Source organism: Protopterus annectens, chromosome 15.part0, assembly GCF_019279795.1.
Source record: "Protopterus annectens isolate FY-2018-M chromosome 15.part0, PAN1.0, whole genome shotgun sequence".
In the NCBI taxonomy this organism is placed as follows: domain Eukaryota; kingdom Metazoa; phylum Chordata; order Ceratodontiformes; family Protopteridae; genus Protopterus; species Protopterus annectens.
The window spans coordinates 243014429-243034694 of NC_056749.1; the positions used below are offsets into that span (position 1 = coordinate 243014429).

The 20266-nt window shown below is 43.3% G+C and overlaps 1 protein-coding gene across 1 annotated transcript in view; it reads right to left on the bottom strand.

The window, feature by feature from the left end:
* Positions 1-20266, bottom strand: part of RAB21 (RAB21, member RAS oncogene family) — a 445727-nt gene that overhangs the window by 280509 nt on the left and 144952 nt on the right. The window contains exon 2 of the mRNA XM_044056993.1: positions 5510-5569. Coding sequence (XP_043912928.1) covers positions 5510-5569 — 60 coding nt within the window. The remainder of the gene's footprint in view (positions 1-5509; positions 5570-20266) is intronic.

Genomic DNA, 20266 nt, shown 5'->3' on the forward strand with positions numbered 1-20266 from the left:
ACTCCTTGAAAGCCATCAATGCAAACTGGACTGCTAACATCTCCTTCATGTTGATATGTAGATGCTGTAGTCTGGCAGGCCATTTGTCTTGTATCCACTTTCCATTTAGATGAGCTCCCAAGCAGTGTCCGAGGCATCTGTCGTTAAAATCTGACTCTCTGGCGGGTCATCCCTTGTTTAGGTGATTTTGAAGGCAAGGTATTATTTGAATGACAGTGTCCAAATCCTGGCAGTGCTGTGTCCATACATTTGCTTCCTCATATGCAGTTTGGCAGGAAGCACCAGAATACAAGATGCCATGAACCCTAATGCTTGAAGGACTGTCCTTGCAGTCAGCACGGACTGATGAGATAGTTGATGGAAGTAAAGTGACAGACTCTGTTGTTTGTCGTTAAAAGGCCATCTGGGCTGCTGTATTCAGTCTCACAAAGCACATGTCTTGAGAGGGTACTAGACTGGACTTTATTTGAATACCCTAGGCATCTTAGCACTGCTATGACATATTCCAGATGCTGTAGAAGGTCTTCCTTTGCTTGAGCCAGAATCAGGCAGTCGTCCAAGTAAGGATAGATTTGAATGCCTTGAAGCCTGAAGTAAGCTATCAGAATACTCTAGATAAGCCAAAGGGCAATGCAGAGAACTGATAATGAAAATCTCCAGTTACTTTCTGCAACTTAGCCTTATGAGATCCAAAGTTACCATCCAGTGATCCTTGCCCAGCAGAGGTAACAGTTGTTGTAACGTCAACATCTTGAACTTGGGAATGTCCAGATAAGTGTTGAGGATAGATAAATCCAAAATTGGTCTCCACGTGTTCCCCTTCTTTGAATAAAATCCAGCCCCTGACACAGGGACTGGCTGAATGGCTATCTGGAGTAACTGAGAAACTTGCTTGTGAGCCTCTTTTCTTTGTGGAGGAGGAACATCTGGCATGCCCTTGAAAGGGGCATCTTGTGGAAATAAAATCTGTAATGAATGATATCCAGCACCCATCTGTCTTGGATTAAATCCCAATTTTCTTTGAAAAGACCCAAAGGCTGCCACTGGCAGCTGTCATTGGGTCTGAAAGGACTGACCCCTGCCCTCACCAGAAGTCTGAGCAGGTGAACTCTCTGATCTGCCTAAATGAACCTTGAGCCCTGCCCCTACCACGCCTAGACCCTAGACTGGGACTAAGCAGGATATGTCCCCTTAGCAGGCCAATTTCTACTAAACTTCGGAGGCTGCACCTGCAAAAATCTTTAACAGTCTGCATAGACTTAGCTTTGTCCTCCATTTTCTTTAAAAGGTCCAAACAACACATCAGACTGTAAAGGAGCATCAAAATCCTGGTCTTAACATGCTCAGCTAAATTCTGATCCTTCAACCAGGCATGTCTGCAGAACAGAACTAGTAGCAGCCACCCTCGAGGAGGCCTGAACAGCATCAAAACCACACTGCAAAGAATGCTTACCCACTTGTTCAGACACATGAACCAAATCCAGCACCTTAGATTTATTCTGATATTTTAGCATGTGAAACTGACAATGGCTAGAGTGGAAGACCCACCTATCCAAAGCCCTTGCCTCTTTATAGACTCTTAAACAAACACCCTATAATACCTATCAGGCTTAACAGGAGCAGGAGGCAAGGAGTCAGGGTTCAGGAAGCCTCTGCAAAACATCCTCCACCACATTCAACACAGGAAAGGCCTATGCTGGGGTAAAACAAGCAATCAGAGTAATTCCCATTTAAAGTGCTCCCTCATGGAGAGTCTCTGAAAATGAAAAATCCTCAGGAGGAGAAGCTGTAGGAGTGGAATCATCCACATCAGAATCAGAATAAGTAGGAAACTCTTGTAAGTCTTCCACAGAAGACTCTGAAGCCTGTGAACACTGTTCAAAAGTATCAAACTCCTGTTCCACCCTAGGCCTCTTATCAGGCGGGGCATAGAACCTCTAATTAGAGTAATCAAATCTTCTATGTTTCTTAGGCACAAAGCCAAATGCTTGGAGAAGAACAGTTACCTCCCCCTCAGCCTGGCCTACCTCCTGAGAGGGCACATCCTGTAACAATAAAGTATCTGCCTGAGACTCCATGGAGACTCCTGGCAAAACCTCTCACCCCTAGGCTCACTGTTTTGTCCTTGCGCTTCATCGGCATATTATATTCCAAACACCAACCTAAAATCTAGCACAAGAGCGGCAACCAACAACGCCGTGCTCTATACACAATGTATGATAATCTGCTTCCCACAAGAAATACAGTTATTCACTTTTTCTGACATCCGGTTAAATACTGAGGCAAAAGCCAAAACTCTGTTTCGCCAACCTGCACTCGCAAAATTGCTTCTGCATCGACCATGCGCAAAAAAGACTGAGGAATGACGCCGGGTCGATTAGTTAGTACCTTACCCTGCTGACGCGCCAGCGCCATGACCCACGATACCGGCGCCAGCCTTATTCTCTGTATTCGGGCCGACTGGGACGCTGGACGGATCTCCTTGCCAGGGGGTGCGGATAAAAACTTGTTGGGGCAAGAAGGAACTGGCTCCACAGAATCAGGGTGTTCGCACACCCTTCGACAAATAAGGTCCAGTAACTCATAGAAGGGTGGAGACACCCAGGAGGCAGAGTGTTGGGCTCCGAAGGGCTTGAGGAAGACAGACTCCTCCGCGGAAGGGTTTTTGGATGGCCAGTCGCCCCTCTGTCTCAGACATCATCAGGGGACGACTTAGGGGACCCTTCTGCACCATCAAGGTCGGTGTCCAAGGTGACAAGACTCATCTGGGGAGTCTATGTGCTTCCTCTTGCACAATTTTTTCCTGGGGGGCTCAGGCACGAACTCTGAAGGCTCCTCGGAAAACAGGGGACCACACAAGGAGGAATCCACAGGCCTAGGAGCCGCACTGTCCAAAGACAGGGGGGGACCAGAAGCTCTAGTCACGTTGTCTAGGGAAGGAGTCGCAGATTCAGGTGAAGTCACTAGAGACTTGGCCAGCGGGCTCCTCATAGCCTCGAAGGCGGGCCCACCAGAATCTGAGGAGAGGCCCGTCTCAGAGACCATGACCGGCGTCGTGGTTCCCCTAGCCGAGGTGCCAAGAGGGAGACTAGGGGCAGAAACCAGAAGCCCCGACTAATCCCCCTTGGGCCCGGCTGGGGACACCCAATAACCGAAACCTCTGGAAGGCACAGAAAGGGTTGGAGCTGAAGTCTGTGCCGATAGACTAGCAGTGAGTCTCGGAACAGACTCAAGGACTTCACCCGACTCTACGAACTCAGACGACACCAAGGTTGTCGGAGAAGGAAGAAACTGTATCGAAAGGGCAGTCTCCAGGGCAGACTGGACCGGAGCCGAAAATAATTTGGATAAGACAGGTGACTGGAGGAGCCTCTGGACCACCCTATCTACATCCGAATCTGAAAGCCTGGAGGACCTGGAGGAAACAGAAGGGGGCCGAGAAACTTTTTCTATCGGCTCCGAGACAAAGCTAGGAGGCCGGCTCCGAATCGGCTCCAAAAGGATCGCAGCCAAAGCAGACTCTACCAGAACAGAGACCCCTTTCGGCGCAGACGGTTCAGGAGCTGATGAAACCGACCCCAGAGCAGAAACACTCTCCTGCGGCTCAGAGACCAATGGAGCCGAAGGAGACCCAGATTTAGATCCTCTATCCTGCGGCTCCGAGGCCAGTGGAGCCGAGGAAGGGGACACAGATTTAGCTCTTTTTGCAGGCGGCTAAGACGGACTTGTCGGAACCGAAGACTTCTTTTGCTTCGATTTTGAGGAGGGAGAAGAAGCCAAAGCTTCCTCGAAGGCTGGCTTGATCAAACCCTTCGGGATCAGCTTATTTTTTTATCTCCTGTAGGACACGAGAGGAGAAGGCATGGCAAACACTGCAAGATTCTTGCAAGTGTTTAGCCCCTAGACAATAAATAGATGGCGTGGCCATCTGTCAACGACATCTTGTAATTGCATTTTGAACATTTTTTAAAACCCGATGGCTTATGTTCCTTTTCTTTGACAGACATACCATCTGTAACTCACTCAACACACAAGGAGGGATGGGGGGGAAGAGCTCTAACTTAAACACTCGACAAGAGATAGGGCGAAGGCCCTCTAACTGAAACGGGCCTAGCCCGCCAAACAGAAGGAATTACCACAACAATCCAAAAAGACAAACACAGTCAATCACAATGGAACAGACAACAAGATAGCTATTAAAATAGCTGTTTGACTATAGACTTTAAAGCCAACTGCCAAAAAAGCGACCAAAAGGCCAAAAAAGAAGGGTACTTGGCCACAGCCAAGTCGAGACCACGTCGTTACTCTAGGAGCGGCAAATGAGATCTGGGGGTTTGGGCGTGGTGCATCCTGGGATAAGGGGTTGGCCCAGCCAGAGACTTCGTGCTAGTGTATCGGCCGAGTCGGAGCCGATTCTCGGCTCCGAGCCCATCAGTTATGAATGTAGGCGAGATAGGATCGCATTACATCTGTTGCTTTATCCTGATTTTCAGAACAAAGATATATAGTCAACTACCATAAACTAAGCACACTGTCATTTGCAAATAACGCCTCATATATCCTTTACTACCCGCTATCACCTTACAGACTAGCTCCACTCTATTGTGAATTGCTGGTATACAACTGCACATATTGCACTACCCTATCTGTAATGGCATACATTATACTAATAACTACATATGTTATCTGGCAGCCTTCCTGCACGCAATTAGCATTTCTTGTATGTGTAATCTTTAACAACATATTAATTGTACTTTACTTGTGGAGCTTTCCTCCTCAGGTCTTTGCTGAAAATGGGCTTTTTGCTCACTCAAACTTTCTTGGTAATCAAAAGACACAGAAAAAGTCCAGTCTCTTGCATCTCTGAAGAGACCTCTGTAAGCACCACTGTAGGTGCCAAGCATTTAAGTCTGAAATCCAGCCTTCTTTGTTCCCCATGCGTAGCCAGCATAAATGTGCCAGCTTCTGCAGCCAAAAGTATTGGAGGAGACTGCCTAGAAACTATTGACTATGAAACCTTTACGTTCCTATACTCTTCCCCTTTTTGATAATCAGCATTTAACCTTTTCATTGCTTTCAAGGTGAACCACAAATATTTTAAGCTTTTCTGGAGAACAGAATTACTTTCAAGATGTTAATGCTTTGTCTACATAATTTAGTAGCTCACCTGAACCTTACACTGTCAAATCTCATTTCACAACAGAAAAGAACTGAAGTATTACTGGGTGAGAGTATAGGATAAATGGCAAGGGCTGGTAGCCTGAAAAAAAATTGTATATACCCAGCATATCAAGACCAGTGGTATCAGTCTTCAGAGTTCTTGCAACTGGAGCTTTTGGGGATCACATCAAGTTTTCACAAGACAGTAATAATGGATTATGGCTTCAGCAACACGTGGCCTAACAGCTTATTTTTGTCCTTTTACAGTGGAAATTAAAACAAAGTACAGAATTTAAACAAAAAAAAAATTTAAGTTTACAAGTCATAAATAAATGGAATGTCAACTTACCCAAATTGCAAGATTTACTCTTTTTCCTCCAATGTTAAGTTTCTTTGTTAAGAAAGATGCCTAAAACACAAACAACTTTAATGTAAATTACGCAGCTTGGCTTTAACCTGAATGTAACAATGGGGATATCATTTTATTATAAAACCAAAAAGGTGTAGCATTAAAATTACTTCTCAATAAATATTTACTAACTTGCTGTAAAAAAAGGTAGCAAAAAATCATTATCTGCAAACATATAAAAAAAATTTAAATGACAGCAACTGACTAGTTCCAATGAACTAATGTTTTCATCCCAAAGGGCTTCAGCTCAAATTTGCAAATATGTATCAGACTCTAGTGATTTTGTAGTTTTGTCAAACGTACTTCATACAATCTACCTACAAGCCCACAAAGCAAAGAAATCTAAAGAAAGCTACGTAAAGTGATTCCATGCACCAAATGAAACATTATCCTTCAGGAAATTAAGTGTTTGCATGGGGAAGAGGAGGATCTTAAAAGAACCACCACCATCACAAACATTAAAAGCTAGTATCAAAGTACTAATTTAGCAAAAAAACTAACAATGTGTAGCTTCTGACGCTTAAAAGATTCACTGTACATCAGCCTCTCTCTTTTACATCCAAATAAAGGTTTTAAAATTTAATTCAAAACAGACTACACTTTCTTTTAAATGGCCCCTATTATTAAAAGGCTTCTCTTGCCATTAAAGAGCTGCATGGAATGGATGCAGGTGAAGCCGGATGCTTGAAGTACACTGCATCAGCTATCACTCTAAACCCGGATACTTGAAGAAACTTGTCTTTAGGCCTAAAATAAAAAAAAAATACATCCTCACTATCAGTGAGGGCACAGACCACCAAGGAGGCTGCCTATAGGACAGCTTTCACCCAGCTAGCTCTTGCCCTCAAATACCCAGAACTTGGGAACCAATGGACATGGATGATAAAGGGAGAGTAATGTCAGCAGGCACAGCAGAGGAATGCACACAGAAAAACATTACTGACAAAACAAACCCAGTAGCCCCATAGTAAGACCTTTATGACAGCACCGCATTTGGCATACATTGCCTTGCAGCAATTTTAGAAGCAACCCAAGTAGCTGCTGCAGAAACACTATCAAGGGATACATTCCTAGAGAAAAAGCAACTGTTCTAGTTGAGCAATCCTTCAACACCTGAAGCAATAGGCTTATTTTTGTTTAATCAAGCTGCTGTTCAATTCTACCATAACCATAATCACTTTGCTAAGTTAACACTGGAAAATCTTCATTTTTCTGTAGGGAAAAGGGATGCTCTACTTTCAAAGACAAAGGCCTTCTGCAGAGAAGCATCACACTTCAACTCACTGTGCACATCCACACAATGGGAGAGATACTAACCCATCATATGGATGTGTACCATACTTAGAATACTGCATTAGGGAGAAAATACCATAGAAATTGGATGTCTACTGAGGTTAGACAATGAGATGGCTCATAGAATGACACCCTCTCTCATTTCTCTAAATAATTCATACATCTCAGAAATTTTCTTGGTAGACTTAATAGCCAAGAGAAATAAAATATTTCAAATCAGTACAGGCTGCAGGTTCAAAGGGAGGCATCAACTTCTCAGAGAATGCAATTCCCAAGGTGCTACAGGATTCTGTAAAGGTGGTTTAAATAATGCTCCATTCAGAAAAGTAGTATAAACCTTTAATGAAGGCACAAAGAGTAAAACCTTCAAGACAATTAGAAACAACTGCAAGATGGGCACTGACAGAGAAGCGGCACGGTTGGGAAAGAAATATTTGAGAAATATAGTCCAGGATGAATGCAACAGGGTCTGAAAAGGGGACTACTTGCTTTCAAGCAGTCCAAATGCAGAAGTGAGTTCACTTACAAGTCTTGTGAGTGTGTGGTTTACTTGGGGGGAAAAAAATATCTGAAACAATTGAGAAGAGAAAGGTTTCTGGCTACTACAGCCAAATGATATTCCTCAACTAATGAATTTGTGTGTAGCCTTCCTAATTAAAGCTCTGAAGAGTCTTGTATAGTTTCATTCTCAAAGGTTTCTCCAACAGGCTGTCAAGAGAGACTGAATCAAACAAAAGGCCAACAGAATGAATTTGGCTCTATGAAGCTTTATTTTCTCAATTAACCTATTCATTAGAAAAAAAAATGTGGAAGAGAGAGTCCAAGGGGTCCTCCCTTATGATACATACTATGCAGAAACATGACAAGCATCTGCCACACTTGACACTGGCAAAGTGAAATAAGCAGGCTGCAGCAAGATCTTACCCCAGTTTTGGAACAACTCTGGTAATAGATTGAAGGACCATTTGTGAAGCAACTTGCTCCAATTCTGAGACCAATTTAAAACTAATGAATTGAGGGAACACTTGTGAGAAAACACTAAACAATGACTGCGATTATCTACTACAAAAGTGGCCACCCTCAGAATGTGGGTTGCTAACAGAAAACAACTTGACTGAATGGCTCATTCCAACACCTGCTTTTGCCATACAATCACAGTTTCTCAACATAAGGGATAGGACTGAACTCCTACCTGGTTTTTAATGTTCAAAATTACAGGTGAGCTGTTAGAGAATAAGGACTACCTCATCCCCAAAATATCGATGGGTAAGTATCTCCAAACACCTTGAACCCTCTGCCCATTGTAATGCTTTCTCATTTTATGGCAGATGCATCTGTGGCGACTGCTGTCATGAAAGTGGGCAACTAAAATGCACTGTCCATGGCTAGGTTTCAGAACCGTATCTGCCAACCCAGTCTTGCGCACACTTGAGATTTGAACTTGTAACAATAAAGGATGAGATACCAGTGACCACTTGACCTTAGAAGTCTAATTCCATCACCCTTGTGTAGAGGGTGGCATGGGGTACCATCAGAATAGATGCTACCACAATACTTCCTAAATTCTCAAGCCACCTTAACTCACCTGGTTGCAACAGTGAGGTCCTGGACTGCAGCAACTATATACCCTCCAATGGCAAAATATGATCTCCCCATTCATCTTCAGCTAACCACAGGACCAAACAAAAGCCTATCCTCAGCAGCCAGTGGGTACAAGGTACTAAAACCTCTTCCTGACAGAGCTAGTCTACTACAGCACATACACTCAACTCACTCCAACATCACATGCACAGCCATATCTTTGGGAGGAAGCCAAACCATCCAGATACAGGAAAGACATGCAGACTCTACAAAGGCAGCACCTGGCAGAAAACAGAACTGCAGAACCTCTATGTGAACAGGCAACATTATTCACTGTGCCCTTGTAGACAATCCTTGCAAAGAATTCCATTTAAACTGCAGATGATTAATGTGAACATCTGACAGGTTCAACAGTATCTTTGAAAGATTTACTGCTATGCTAAAGAGTGGGGAATATCTTGATCACATACTTCTTTACTACAGTCCAAGCTTGAAACGCAATGGCATCTAGGAGACTCATCTAAATCTAGGAAAACTGCCTCCCAGTCTGGTGGGCTGTTTCTATGGACATGCACTTGTTAAAACACTCTGGAGGCTGAGCAGAGTAACGGAGTCTCCATAAGATTAAATTGGCTTTTCCTTGTGCACCTTAATTTTACCAAGTGAAATATTTCCTTGGAAATGAAGTTGTTTAGGTCAGTTAAATAGTGGTCTGAAATAATATGAATATTTTAGTATTAAAAGTAATCTGAAATATAATCTAAAGCATTTATGAATTGAGGAGGCCTCTTTAATAGCTCTTGAGGAAAGTGAAGAGATCCCTGCTTTTGGAAGCTTACAGGATGGGACACCATACAAGAAAAAAAGATGGTGGGACCATTCATGTTCTTAAGAATACCAAGCAACTCCTGGACACAAGTTCATCTTTGGAAAGTGATGGTTCCCCATGCAGATGGATGGCAGACCAAATATATCCTTGGAGGAGCAGGTAGGTAAACCCTCAAGTCCACAGCTCTTTGATTATTGCAAAGCACCCTTGACTTTGGTTCTGCAACCAAGTTATGCTAGTTAAGGACTTTCCTTCCAGACAGTTGCTAGTTCTTTTGCATGCACTATGTTTGTACAGTCCAGATGTGCAAGTTGAACTTAACATAACAGCAGATGTTCAAATGACCACTGTTGCAGGAGCCCCTGGAGAATGGTCCTAGAAAATATTGATCTGGACCTGGAGAAGGAATCAAGCTTCTAGTGCTTTGTAAAAGCATATAGAGGACCAAGTGGCAGCTTCTAGAATACTTCTAGAATATAACCCTTTCCAAAATGCCATAGATGAAGCCAAGGCTCTGGTAGAGTGGGCCTTGACCCTGTCTGGAACAGTTTTGTGATGGTCTAAGACAGTGCAACAATTTGGAAAAAGAACACAGGTTGTCCCTTCTTACCTTCACAAGAAATGAACAACTGATCCGAAGATCTGAAATATTTAGTTTCGTCAAGATAGTACCCAAATTGTCTGTGAACATCCAAATTATGGAGGTATGCTTTCTCCCTCACTTTTGGGTTCAGGAAAGAATACCTTAAACCAAAATGTCCAGCTCCCAGTTAACTCAAATACCACTTTAGGCATAAAAGGATTAGTTCTCCAAGAAACCCTGTCCCAATGGAAAATGAGATGCAGTTGAATTGCAATAAGAGTTCAGATACCATTCTTGCAGAGGTAAGAGCAATCAGTAAAACTGTTTTATGGCAAAAACCTCAAATTGGCCAGGTCACCTAGGTTAAATGGAGCAAGTTCTAGCTTCTCCAATACAAAATTAAGATTCCAAGCAGAGGCAGCCACTGGATTTCTTGGAAGCCTTATTACCAAACCTCTTACAAGAGCATTTTGATACAAGACCACACTGAAACAGGATACATAGGCAGACATGCTAAAATGGCTGACAAATGAACCTTGAAAGAGAAATAAGAAAGGCCATAGGATAGTAACCCACATGTATATTGCGAGACCAGAGAACAACTAGCTAAGAATGGGTGCTGGTTATGTTTTTGGTACCAACTAGAAAATCTAGTACCAGGTTTTCTTGCCTCCATTAGTATCTGCTGCACATGCTCTAGAAAACAGGTGCCTAAAAAGGAAACAAAGACCCTACCAGCCAGGCAGTCAACTGAAGAGGATTGATGTTGGGGTATATTATGAGAGTAGATCCAGTCTGTGAGGAAGCTTATGGTAATTGCACCTGGTCATTTCCAAAAGAAAGGAGAACCATGGTTGCCTGACATTATCTTGGGAGAGTCCTTCTGAACCTTCAGAAGTGCCCTGGATATTTGTGGAAAGGATGGAAGAGCATACAGGAGCATTCTTGTCAAAGGAAAAGAAAAGACACCAGTCTTCAAGGCCTTCCTGCATGGAGTCCTAGATCAGAAGCTTGCCAGTTGATTGTTCATAAAGGAGGCAAAGAGGTCTACCTGAGGAACTCCCCACAGATGATCAAATCTTGGAGGACTCCCTGATCTAGTTTCCACAAATGAGGGTCTGCACTTGTCCTACTCAGCTTGCCACACAATTTTGCTTGATGGAATGTAGGATGCCTGTAACTGAGATACAGCTTCAAAGCACAATGTCACATCTAAAGCGGCTAGTATGCAAAAGGGGTATGACCTGGTTCCCCCTTGCTTGCTTGCAGATGTACCACATGACCGTGGTATAGTCTGTAACCACTTGAGGTTCTGGGGACCAAAGACAGTTGAGTGCATTAATCAAGGCAAGCATCTACTTGACATTTATGTGCTTGCAACAGATGGCTTACACCTACAACCCTTGCACTTCTCTCTTCTGAAACTGCTTCCCGGGCAAATATTGAAGTTTGTGGGAACTGACCACTGCAGCGAGAAGGGAAGACGTGGACTTGAGGATATCAGTTCTCCCCACCAAATTATTCTCTTCTAACAAACCCCAAGGGTGTTGATGCTGGGACAGGAGATTTCTGATACTCCTGCATATTTCTCATGTAGAATCTTGCCAGGGGTATCATAAAAATGCTAAACACCATGAGACCCAAAATCCTGAGTTATTTCCTCAGAGTGATTAAGTCTATGGGAAAAACTATAGAAATTGATCTAAATAAGGATGTGTATATTCCTTTTTAAATTTCTCCAAATCTTTTGGGTTTCTAATACCATGACAGGAATGGACCCATTCCAAAGTCAAAATATGATTAAAGTTAATGAAATTAGTATTGTTTCACTCTTTCATGTCAGCCAAAAGTGCTCTTCGCAGAATCCACAACGTGCATAGTAGTGACTACTCCTGAAATTCATTCGGAGTTGCATGTATTGGTAGCATATCTAAATATGATTGTAGACCCTTTTGTAAGACCCATTGCTCCTACTACTATTGGGACTATCTGGGTATCTTTCTTCCACACTGCTCTCGTTTCTGCTTGCAAATCCTGATAATTTATGGACTGTGCGCGCCTCTGTATGCAGGACACTGTAGTCACTGGGTGTGGCAATTTCAATAATTAATGCCACTTTTGCCTTTTCGTGGACCACTATATCCAGTTTGCTAGCATCTTGTCTTTTGAACTATTGGCAATGGATGATCTCATGTGATGTAGACTTTGCTTTGTGGCTAATTTTTCCAGTGTTTTTCAGCCACTTCAATACTATGCTTGCACAATCCCCAGTGCAACAGTCTTGCTGCACTATTATACGTTTCAGTATTCGGTCCTTCTGCCATTAGTATGTTGCAACCAGCAACGAGATGTGCAACCGTTTCCAATTCTGTTTTACAAAACCTCCATTTCTCCCACATGTTCAATGGGCTCTGTAAACTAACATGTATGTAAGCCCACTATCTTGGGCTGCCAATATTAACCTTTCATCGCCTGGTTTGAATTAGTCTTTTCTTAACCATTCCTGCATTCTTTCCTGATCAACATGAGGTTCCTCCAGAAGTTTTCTATACTTGCAACTACATTTATGCATTTTCCAAATTTCTTGCCTTCTCACCTGGTCCTTCACCTTATACTCTTTCTTTTGTTTTTTTTTTTTTGTTTTTTTTTGGCACATTCAGCTGCTGCCTGGTTTTTATCTACTTGTGGTTTGATTTCCATTTCTGCTTGATGCGGATATGCTTCTGCTAAATTAAGCAGAGAAGTCATCTTAGATTTATTCTCCTCATGTTTTAAAACTTTAGGTTTGGGCCTTGGGAAGTCAGCAGATGTGTGGAACCCCACAACTGCAGATTTATACATGTAAATAAATTTCAAAGAGGCCCATCCCTCCTTTGGAATGGAGAACATATAATCTTGGTATGCACTGATTTTTATAAATCATTTGGTGAGCATGAAGCATCCTTTTGGTTTTCCTATCTAATCTATCCAACATGTTTTGGGGCTAGTCAATCACTCCAAAAAACTGTTAGGACAGGAAGAGCAAATGGTTTATAGCTTGGATTTTGTTCCTAGATGTCAATGCTGTTTTCAGGATTAAATTTAAATCTTCCTTACCAAGTTTTATTCGCACTTGTTGAAGTTTTATTGTTTATCCTTAATCAGTTCCCAAGTATTTATATACTTCCTCTTGCTCAAATTCTTACATCACATTCTTGTCCCAAACTGATGTCTTCTTGGTGCTGCAGTTCTCCTGCTTTAAAGGTTGCTTTTGCACTTGTGTCTGAAAATGTTTTGACAGCTTGCAGTTGTGCTTTCAGTTCCTCATCTAATGAGCTATACAGTTTTAAACCTCACAAAGAGGATTACTGGCCTCAAACAAATGCCCTACACTGACCGCCTCAAAAAACTCCAGCTTTACTCAGTAGCATATTGCCTACTCCGAGGTGATCTCTGCCTAACATATAAAGCTACATGTCAAACCCAGAGCTGTTGGACATGCTACACCTAAAGAAATCCCAATCCCTCCAAGCTACACGCTCTAGGGACCTAAACCTTGTCACCACAATAAACATGACATGCTGGAGGGATAGATTCCTGTCCCAGAGACTTCCCCATACTCTGGAACAGGCTACCCATCTATGTCAAGCAAATTTCTTCATTAGCACTCCAAGAAAAATCTTGATGGATGGAAATAGGAAATTCACCACGGGGATCTTCTTGGGTGGCGTAAGCCAGGGAACCTTGTTGGCTAGGCTTACGTAGGCCCTTGGGCCGATAGCCTAGTACCTACCCTATGAACTACTGGAGCCAGTCCACTGTACTTTTTTTTATTTTACATTTGGTAACCGGGAAAGTCCAACTGGACACAAGTCCTTTTTCAGCAGAGGGCCAGGGAGAAAAACTCCCTTAACATCATAAGTTATTAATTCAACAATTGATAAGGATTACATATACAAGTTTAAGAATAAAGCAACACCAAATTAAGCTAGGATTATTATAATTCAACAACTGATAAGGATAACATTCATATTTAAGAAGAAAGCAAAAACAAACTAGGATCTTTCAGTGAGGTGTTACACAAAAGTGCCCCCCTTCAGCAAGGCAGCAAGCAGGTGTGGGTACAGATTTGCTCCATAGTTCTTATACCACTTGCACACAAAAAAAAATAAATAAACACGATATATTGTTAATGTGGACAATTCAGTTTTTTCAATATCACTACACTCGTCTTCAAACTCAATTGCTACCCACCATCTTGTCATCACTTCAGTCTACAGCTGCAAATTTTGCTGTCCATTACACTTTTGACTAGCACACGTTGGTGAACAGTGGGGGTTCGACTCCCTCTCCCAAAAACAATGCTGTAATGGCGAAGAGATATAAAAACTATTGTAACACGTCACTTTGGGACACCCCACAGATGTTGCAGTAAGCCCACTGTATTGAGATCACTAGCCCCCAAGTAGAGCTTCAAGCCAGTGTCAGTTAACCTTTGCTCCACAGTTCTGTTACACAAATATACATGGATGCAGATGCGTACAATTTGTTATGTAAGGAAAGGCATTTTTGGATTTGCATACGCATTTTGGGGCATGGTATATACGCAATATAGGAACCACATATACAACAATTTTATGTGCACAACATAATGCATTGCAAAAAACAGCACTTTTAAGAATCTAGCTTATCACATATGTCCCTTTCTCAACCTTCCTGATGTCAGAGGTATGTACAGTGTCATTCATGACGAGTCGGGGGGGGGGGGGGATGCCACCTGCACCATAATGTATGATTGTGCTACAATGCACTAGAGTTTCCATTTTATATTGCTTAGGGTTACATGAACCAGAACTTTGGCAATGTGATTTCCAATGATGCTCTGTCAGTACTTGTGAAATCACAAGACAAAGTCACAGAACAGACACACTGAAAAAATGTATTAATTACTTGTTAATTAACTAAGTTTACATTCCGTAACTGTCGTTTTTTGAACCATTCTGTTCTTTTACCATATTCTAGAACGTGTGTGTGTGTATATATATATATATATATATATATATATATATATATAAAAATATATAATATATATTAGTTTGGGAAGATGACAAAGATACAGAAATGCATAATATAAACATGAATAAATTTTCCAGATTTGCCATATGAACCTTACTCTTAAGCATTTGTCCCCAAGGCCGTGGGTCTATATTAAATATTCGAATCACTAAAGATCAAACACTTAAATGTTTGAATATTTTAATTAAAAATAAATAAATAAATAAAAAAGAAAAAGAAAAATACTAAAGGGTGTAAAGCAGGGGGGCAAGCCCACACCCCCTGCTACTTAAAATATACAAACTCAGATCGTGCTACAGTGTAGGAAATGGAAATTTCCGTTTCTGCACTGTAGTGCACTGAAGTGCGATGTTTGTATATTTGAGTAGCGGGGGGCATAGCCCCCCAAATGGCACGTGCAGGGGGGCTTGCCCCCCCTCCTTAAACACTTTTTGAATATCTTAAAAAGAAATAAGTGTAAACATTTAAGCGTTCGATCTTTAGTGATTCGAACGTTTAAGCGTTCGATTATAGACCCAAGACCATTTGTAGTCATCTCTCCTCCAGAGGTTTTAAACCATATCTCAGTAACTACATACACATTTTTCTCCAGAGAAAAGAGAGCTTGCAGGGAGTGGAAAGACAATCTCTATTTGTTTTGTGGCATCAGCCTTGGAGAAGGTGGAATGCTACTCACTGTGGTTAAAACAATGGTGGATAAACAGGAAGAAAGGCAAGAGAGAGAAAAAAGTATTTGTTAGAAGTAATAAATGGTGTAGATGTGAGAGGCAGGAGAAATCATCAGTAAAAGCAAAAATACGAGTAAGAGAAAGGAAACCATACATAGGTAGAGAAGGTAAAAGAAGTTGTCTTATCATAACATTCCATCTGTGTTGTCTTTGTTCATTCATCACTGATGGGTTATCGGTTCCATCTTCAGAACCGAGCCAGCCAATATCAAGCTCGCATCAGCCAAAAACTCTCTAGCCAAGGGTCCTACCCAGAATGCTCTGTTACCTTCAGATAGAGTTTGCAAGTTGATAGATAAAAGTAGAGGCTACCTCTGGTCATAACAGACCTACCAGAAAGGAGTACATAAAATCAGCCAAGAACCTCTGGATGGGGGACAGAGGGTGGTATGTAATGAACAAAGATCAACACAGATGGAACGTTATGGTAAGACAACTTCTTTATCTGAGGTTGTAATCTTCGTTCATTCCTTACTGATAGGACAGAGTCTCCAGCTACCTGTATTCCTGGGTGGCCCTCATGTAAGGACATTCCTGAGCACCATGAAACCAAAGGAAGCTCTACCTCTGGAGGCAAAGTCCAATTTGTAATGAATAAAGGTATGAGGTTTGGCCCAAGTTGCAGCGGAGCAAATATCATTGAGGTCAGCCTTTACATGGAAGGCTGCTGAAGTTGCCCTAGATCTTGTAGAATGTGCCTTTACTCTATGAGGCAAGGTAAGATTGTATCACCTTTATCTACAACAAAAACAATTTCTCAACCATGAAGCCAATATAACTTGATACAGGATGACCCAGGCTAGGCTAGGTCCAGAAAAAGCCAGAAAGAGTTGGTCTGATTTACGGGTAGATTTTGTTCTCTCCAAATAAAATCGTAATTGCCTATGAACATCTAAGGAGTGCAGGCAGTACTCTCCCCTTGTTAGAATGGTTAGGAAAGAACACTGGGAGATCAAAAGACTGATTTTTAAACTTTTAGTAAAAAGGTAGAGTTGGTTCTCAGTGATACCCTGTCTTTATGGAAGAGCAAATAGGGAGGTTTGATGCATAAAGCCAGAAGTTCCGACAATCCTCTGGCCGATGTGATTGCAAAGTTTTCCAAGAGAGATATCTTGCATTAGAAGAGGACGCAGGTTCAAAGGGTGGAGCTGTTAAAGCTTGCAGAACTAAAGCCAAATCCCAAGGTTGTATGGGTTCTCTGAACGGAGGTTAGAGGTGGATAACCCCATTTCAAAAAGGTCTTACAGAGTCTGTGTGACATAAGTGCAGAATCTTGAAAAAACAATATGAAAATTTGTGATGGCAGCCAAATGTACACAAATAGTAAAGGCAAACACCCCAGAGTGGAACAGATGTGATAAGTAATCCAATACCACAGAGACCGGGGCTGACAAGGGGTCTATCTGCTGCCCACAGAGAGACCCTCTTCCGTTTAAGATTGGACAATTTAGGAGATGCAATAAGAATATTGCACACGGGAAGAAAGGTTTTCATGCCTGACAATCACAGAAGTGGAGAAACCAAGCTGTTACGTTTCAGGGTTGTTAAAATTGGGGTGAATCAGACCCTGCGGATGGGAGATAAACATTTGGGATGGATTCAGGATCCACGGTTTGATCTAGCAGCGAGCCCAGAGGAAGGGAAACCAGACTTGTCGCAATGAGATCCCTTTGTTCTTCAACTGTCGTGTTTTCTTTAGAAATCTGGAGAGGAGGGGAAGAGGAGGATAGGCATAAAGAAGACCAGAGGGACAAGTTTGGACTAGAGCATCCCTTGGCGACTGTCCCGAGGGAGGATGAGAGCAAAGTAGTTGCTGCACTTGCAGTTGGCTGGGGAGGCAAATAGGTCGCAGCAAGGCTGGCCCCAGCAGTGAAAGACTTTTGCCACTACCAGAGAATTGAGGAACCACTCGTGAGGCTGTAAAACACACCTGCTCAAATTTGTCCACTATCATGTTGGCGATCCTGGGAATGTGCGTTGCAATCAGAAAGCGGTTGTGAGCCATCGCCCATTGCCATATTTCTCAAGGCCTCTCGGCATAACTGGGTAAGATCTGGCTCCCCCTTGTTTGCTGATGTACCAGACCACTGGCATGTCTGACTGGATCGCAACAGTCCCCGACGGAAGGATGGAGGGAAATGCTTGTAACGCTAGAAGCACCGCCCTCAGTTCCAGGACACTGATATGCAGAAGGGCCTTTGTCTCTGACCAGGTGCCTTGGACAGAGTTTCCCTGTCATAGCCCCCCCCCACCCCATCAGTGAGGCATCCGTGGTCACCGTGGCTATCGTTTGATTGGGGGGGGGGTGAAAGGGCAAGACCACTTTTGGGGATTTAGATACATCCACCAGAATAAATCTTGCTTGCATCTCAGTCACATTTACTTGAAAAGACAAAGGGTGTTGTAGAGGGTACCACTGAGTGAGAAGTAGCCATTTAAGAAGTCTCATGTGAAATCTGGCTAGGGGAACAATGGTAATCAAAGCTGCCATTGACCCGAACAGCTGAAGTACAGACTGAGATGGGGATTTGTGGTGACAGCAGCGGTTGAACTTGTCTTATTCTCTGAAATCTGTGTTCTGGAAGGGATGCTGTGCAATTTCTTGTATCCAACAGTAGCCCTAAGAACTCCAAATATTGAGTTGGGGTTGTGTTGGATTTCTCCCAGTTTATAGTGATTCTCAGGCTTCGAGCTGTTAAGAAAGTATACTGCAGGGCTCCTTCCAGTAGACTCTTGGTGGGGGCAGTTAAGGAGCCAGTCATCTAGATATGGAAACATCTGGAATCCTTTAAGTCGCAAGTGAGCGATAACTATTGCCATGCATTTTGTGAACACACTGGGGGCTGTAGAGAGACCGAAGGGCAGGGCTCAAAATTGGTAGTGACTGGCTCCTATAAGGAAGTGGAGGTATCTTTTTGAGCGTTTTTCCATTTTTAAGTGAACATACGCATCTTGAAGCTCTACAGAGCACACCCAAATCATAGTCTTCTTCCAGAAGAGGAAGGATAGACTTAACAGTGACCATCTGGAATTTCTCTGTTTTTACGAATTTGTTTAGTGTACTGCGATCCAGAATTGGTCTCCAGTCCCCTGTCTTTTTGGCACTAAAAAGGATCCAGATTTTACTCAAGGTTTTATCTGGTCGTGGGGGGGGGACAGTCTGGATGACTCTTTGTAGCAGCTTTTTGATTTCATGTGCTGCTGTTTCCCTTTGACTGGGTGAGACGTTGGGTAACACTTTTGAGGAGACTAGGCAAAGATGGACGGGGATGTGACAGCCTCTGGATATAATCCGTTGTACCCAAGAGTCGGTTGTTATGCTTTGCCAGGCAGCAGGGTACAAGGAGATACGACCCCTGACCGCTTCCAGAGGTGAACAGTCGGGCAACGCTTCAGGAGCGCTGATAGGGTTGGCCAGAAGAATCTCTGGAACCCCGGTTTTGCGGACCTCCTCTGCCCTGAAAGGGGCACCTTCCATTGGTGTTTCCCCCTCCACCTCTAGGGGAAAACTCAGCACGTGCATACCAGAAAGAACCCTGTGATTTCTTATGCCAGATCTTTCCACTCCTCCGATTTCTAGAGTAGAATCGCTCAGGGGTGGAGTGTCCGACACCAACAGCAGACAAGGTCTTGCCATCTTGTTTGCACCATGCCAGCATATCCTTGACTTTCGGGCCAAACAAAGCAGCCGCCTCTATAGGGGCATTCATGAAGGAAGACTTAAATGAAGTCTGCAAAAGTCACAAAGGCACATCCAGGCATGTAGTCTGGCGACACCTGCACCAGTCGCTCTAGCCGCCCCTTCCGTTGCGTGAGAAGTAAGATGCATGGAAGAGTTGGAAATGAACTCTAGGGTGGCCATTTGAGAAGCCACATTACCACAGACTTCATCAGAAACAGCTCCTGCCAAGGCTTCAAAGAGTTGGTTAAGATCTCGCTGAAGCCTGGTAAAATGTGCCAAATAATTCAAAGACCTTACGGCAAAGGTCGATGAAGCAAACACATGCTTCCCTAATCCATCAATTGTCTGGGACTCCTTGTTGGGCAAACAGACAGTTTGGCTCTCCTGCCAAATCCTTAGTAGCAGCTGCCACCACCACAGCATCTACTGGGAGACCAGGCCACTTTGGTATTGCTTCCATGGTATCAGGAGCCTTCCATGCACGCTGAGCTCAAAAATCGGCAGGCGGGGTTGACCCAGGAGGTAGGGGGCCAGGCACGAAAAGCCTGCAGGAATATGGATTCCTTAGAGGAAGATTAGAGGGGCTGCCAGTCACCCCTCTAAGGATCTTGAGGATGTCAAAGGACACCATCAAAGGGTGACCATGGGGACCCTTCCCCATCAAAATCCGTATCTTCAGTCAATGACTCCTCAGTGGAGTCCATGGGTTTCCTCTTACATGATGCTTTGCAGGTTGCTTCCTCAGTGGGAGGTTCTGGGGAAGACTGCAAAGAGGGGGTCTTCTGAGGAAGGGAGACCTAAGGCTCTTGTGCCCGGTGTCCAGGAGTCGAAGCTTGTGGCAGTTGCAGCACAAAGGGGGGAGATGACTCCGACAAATGAGCTTTGCCAGCAGAGGCAAGGGCCCTCTCCATGGCCTAGAAGGCTGGCCCACTCAAGGAGAGATGGG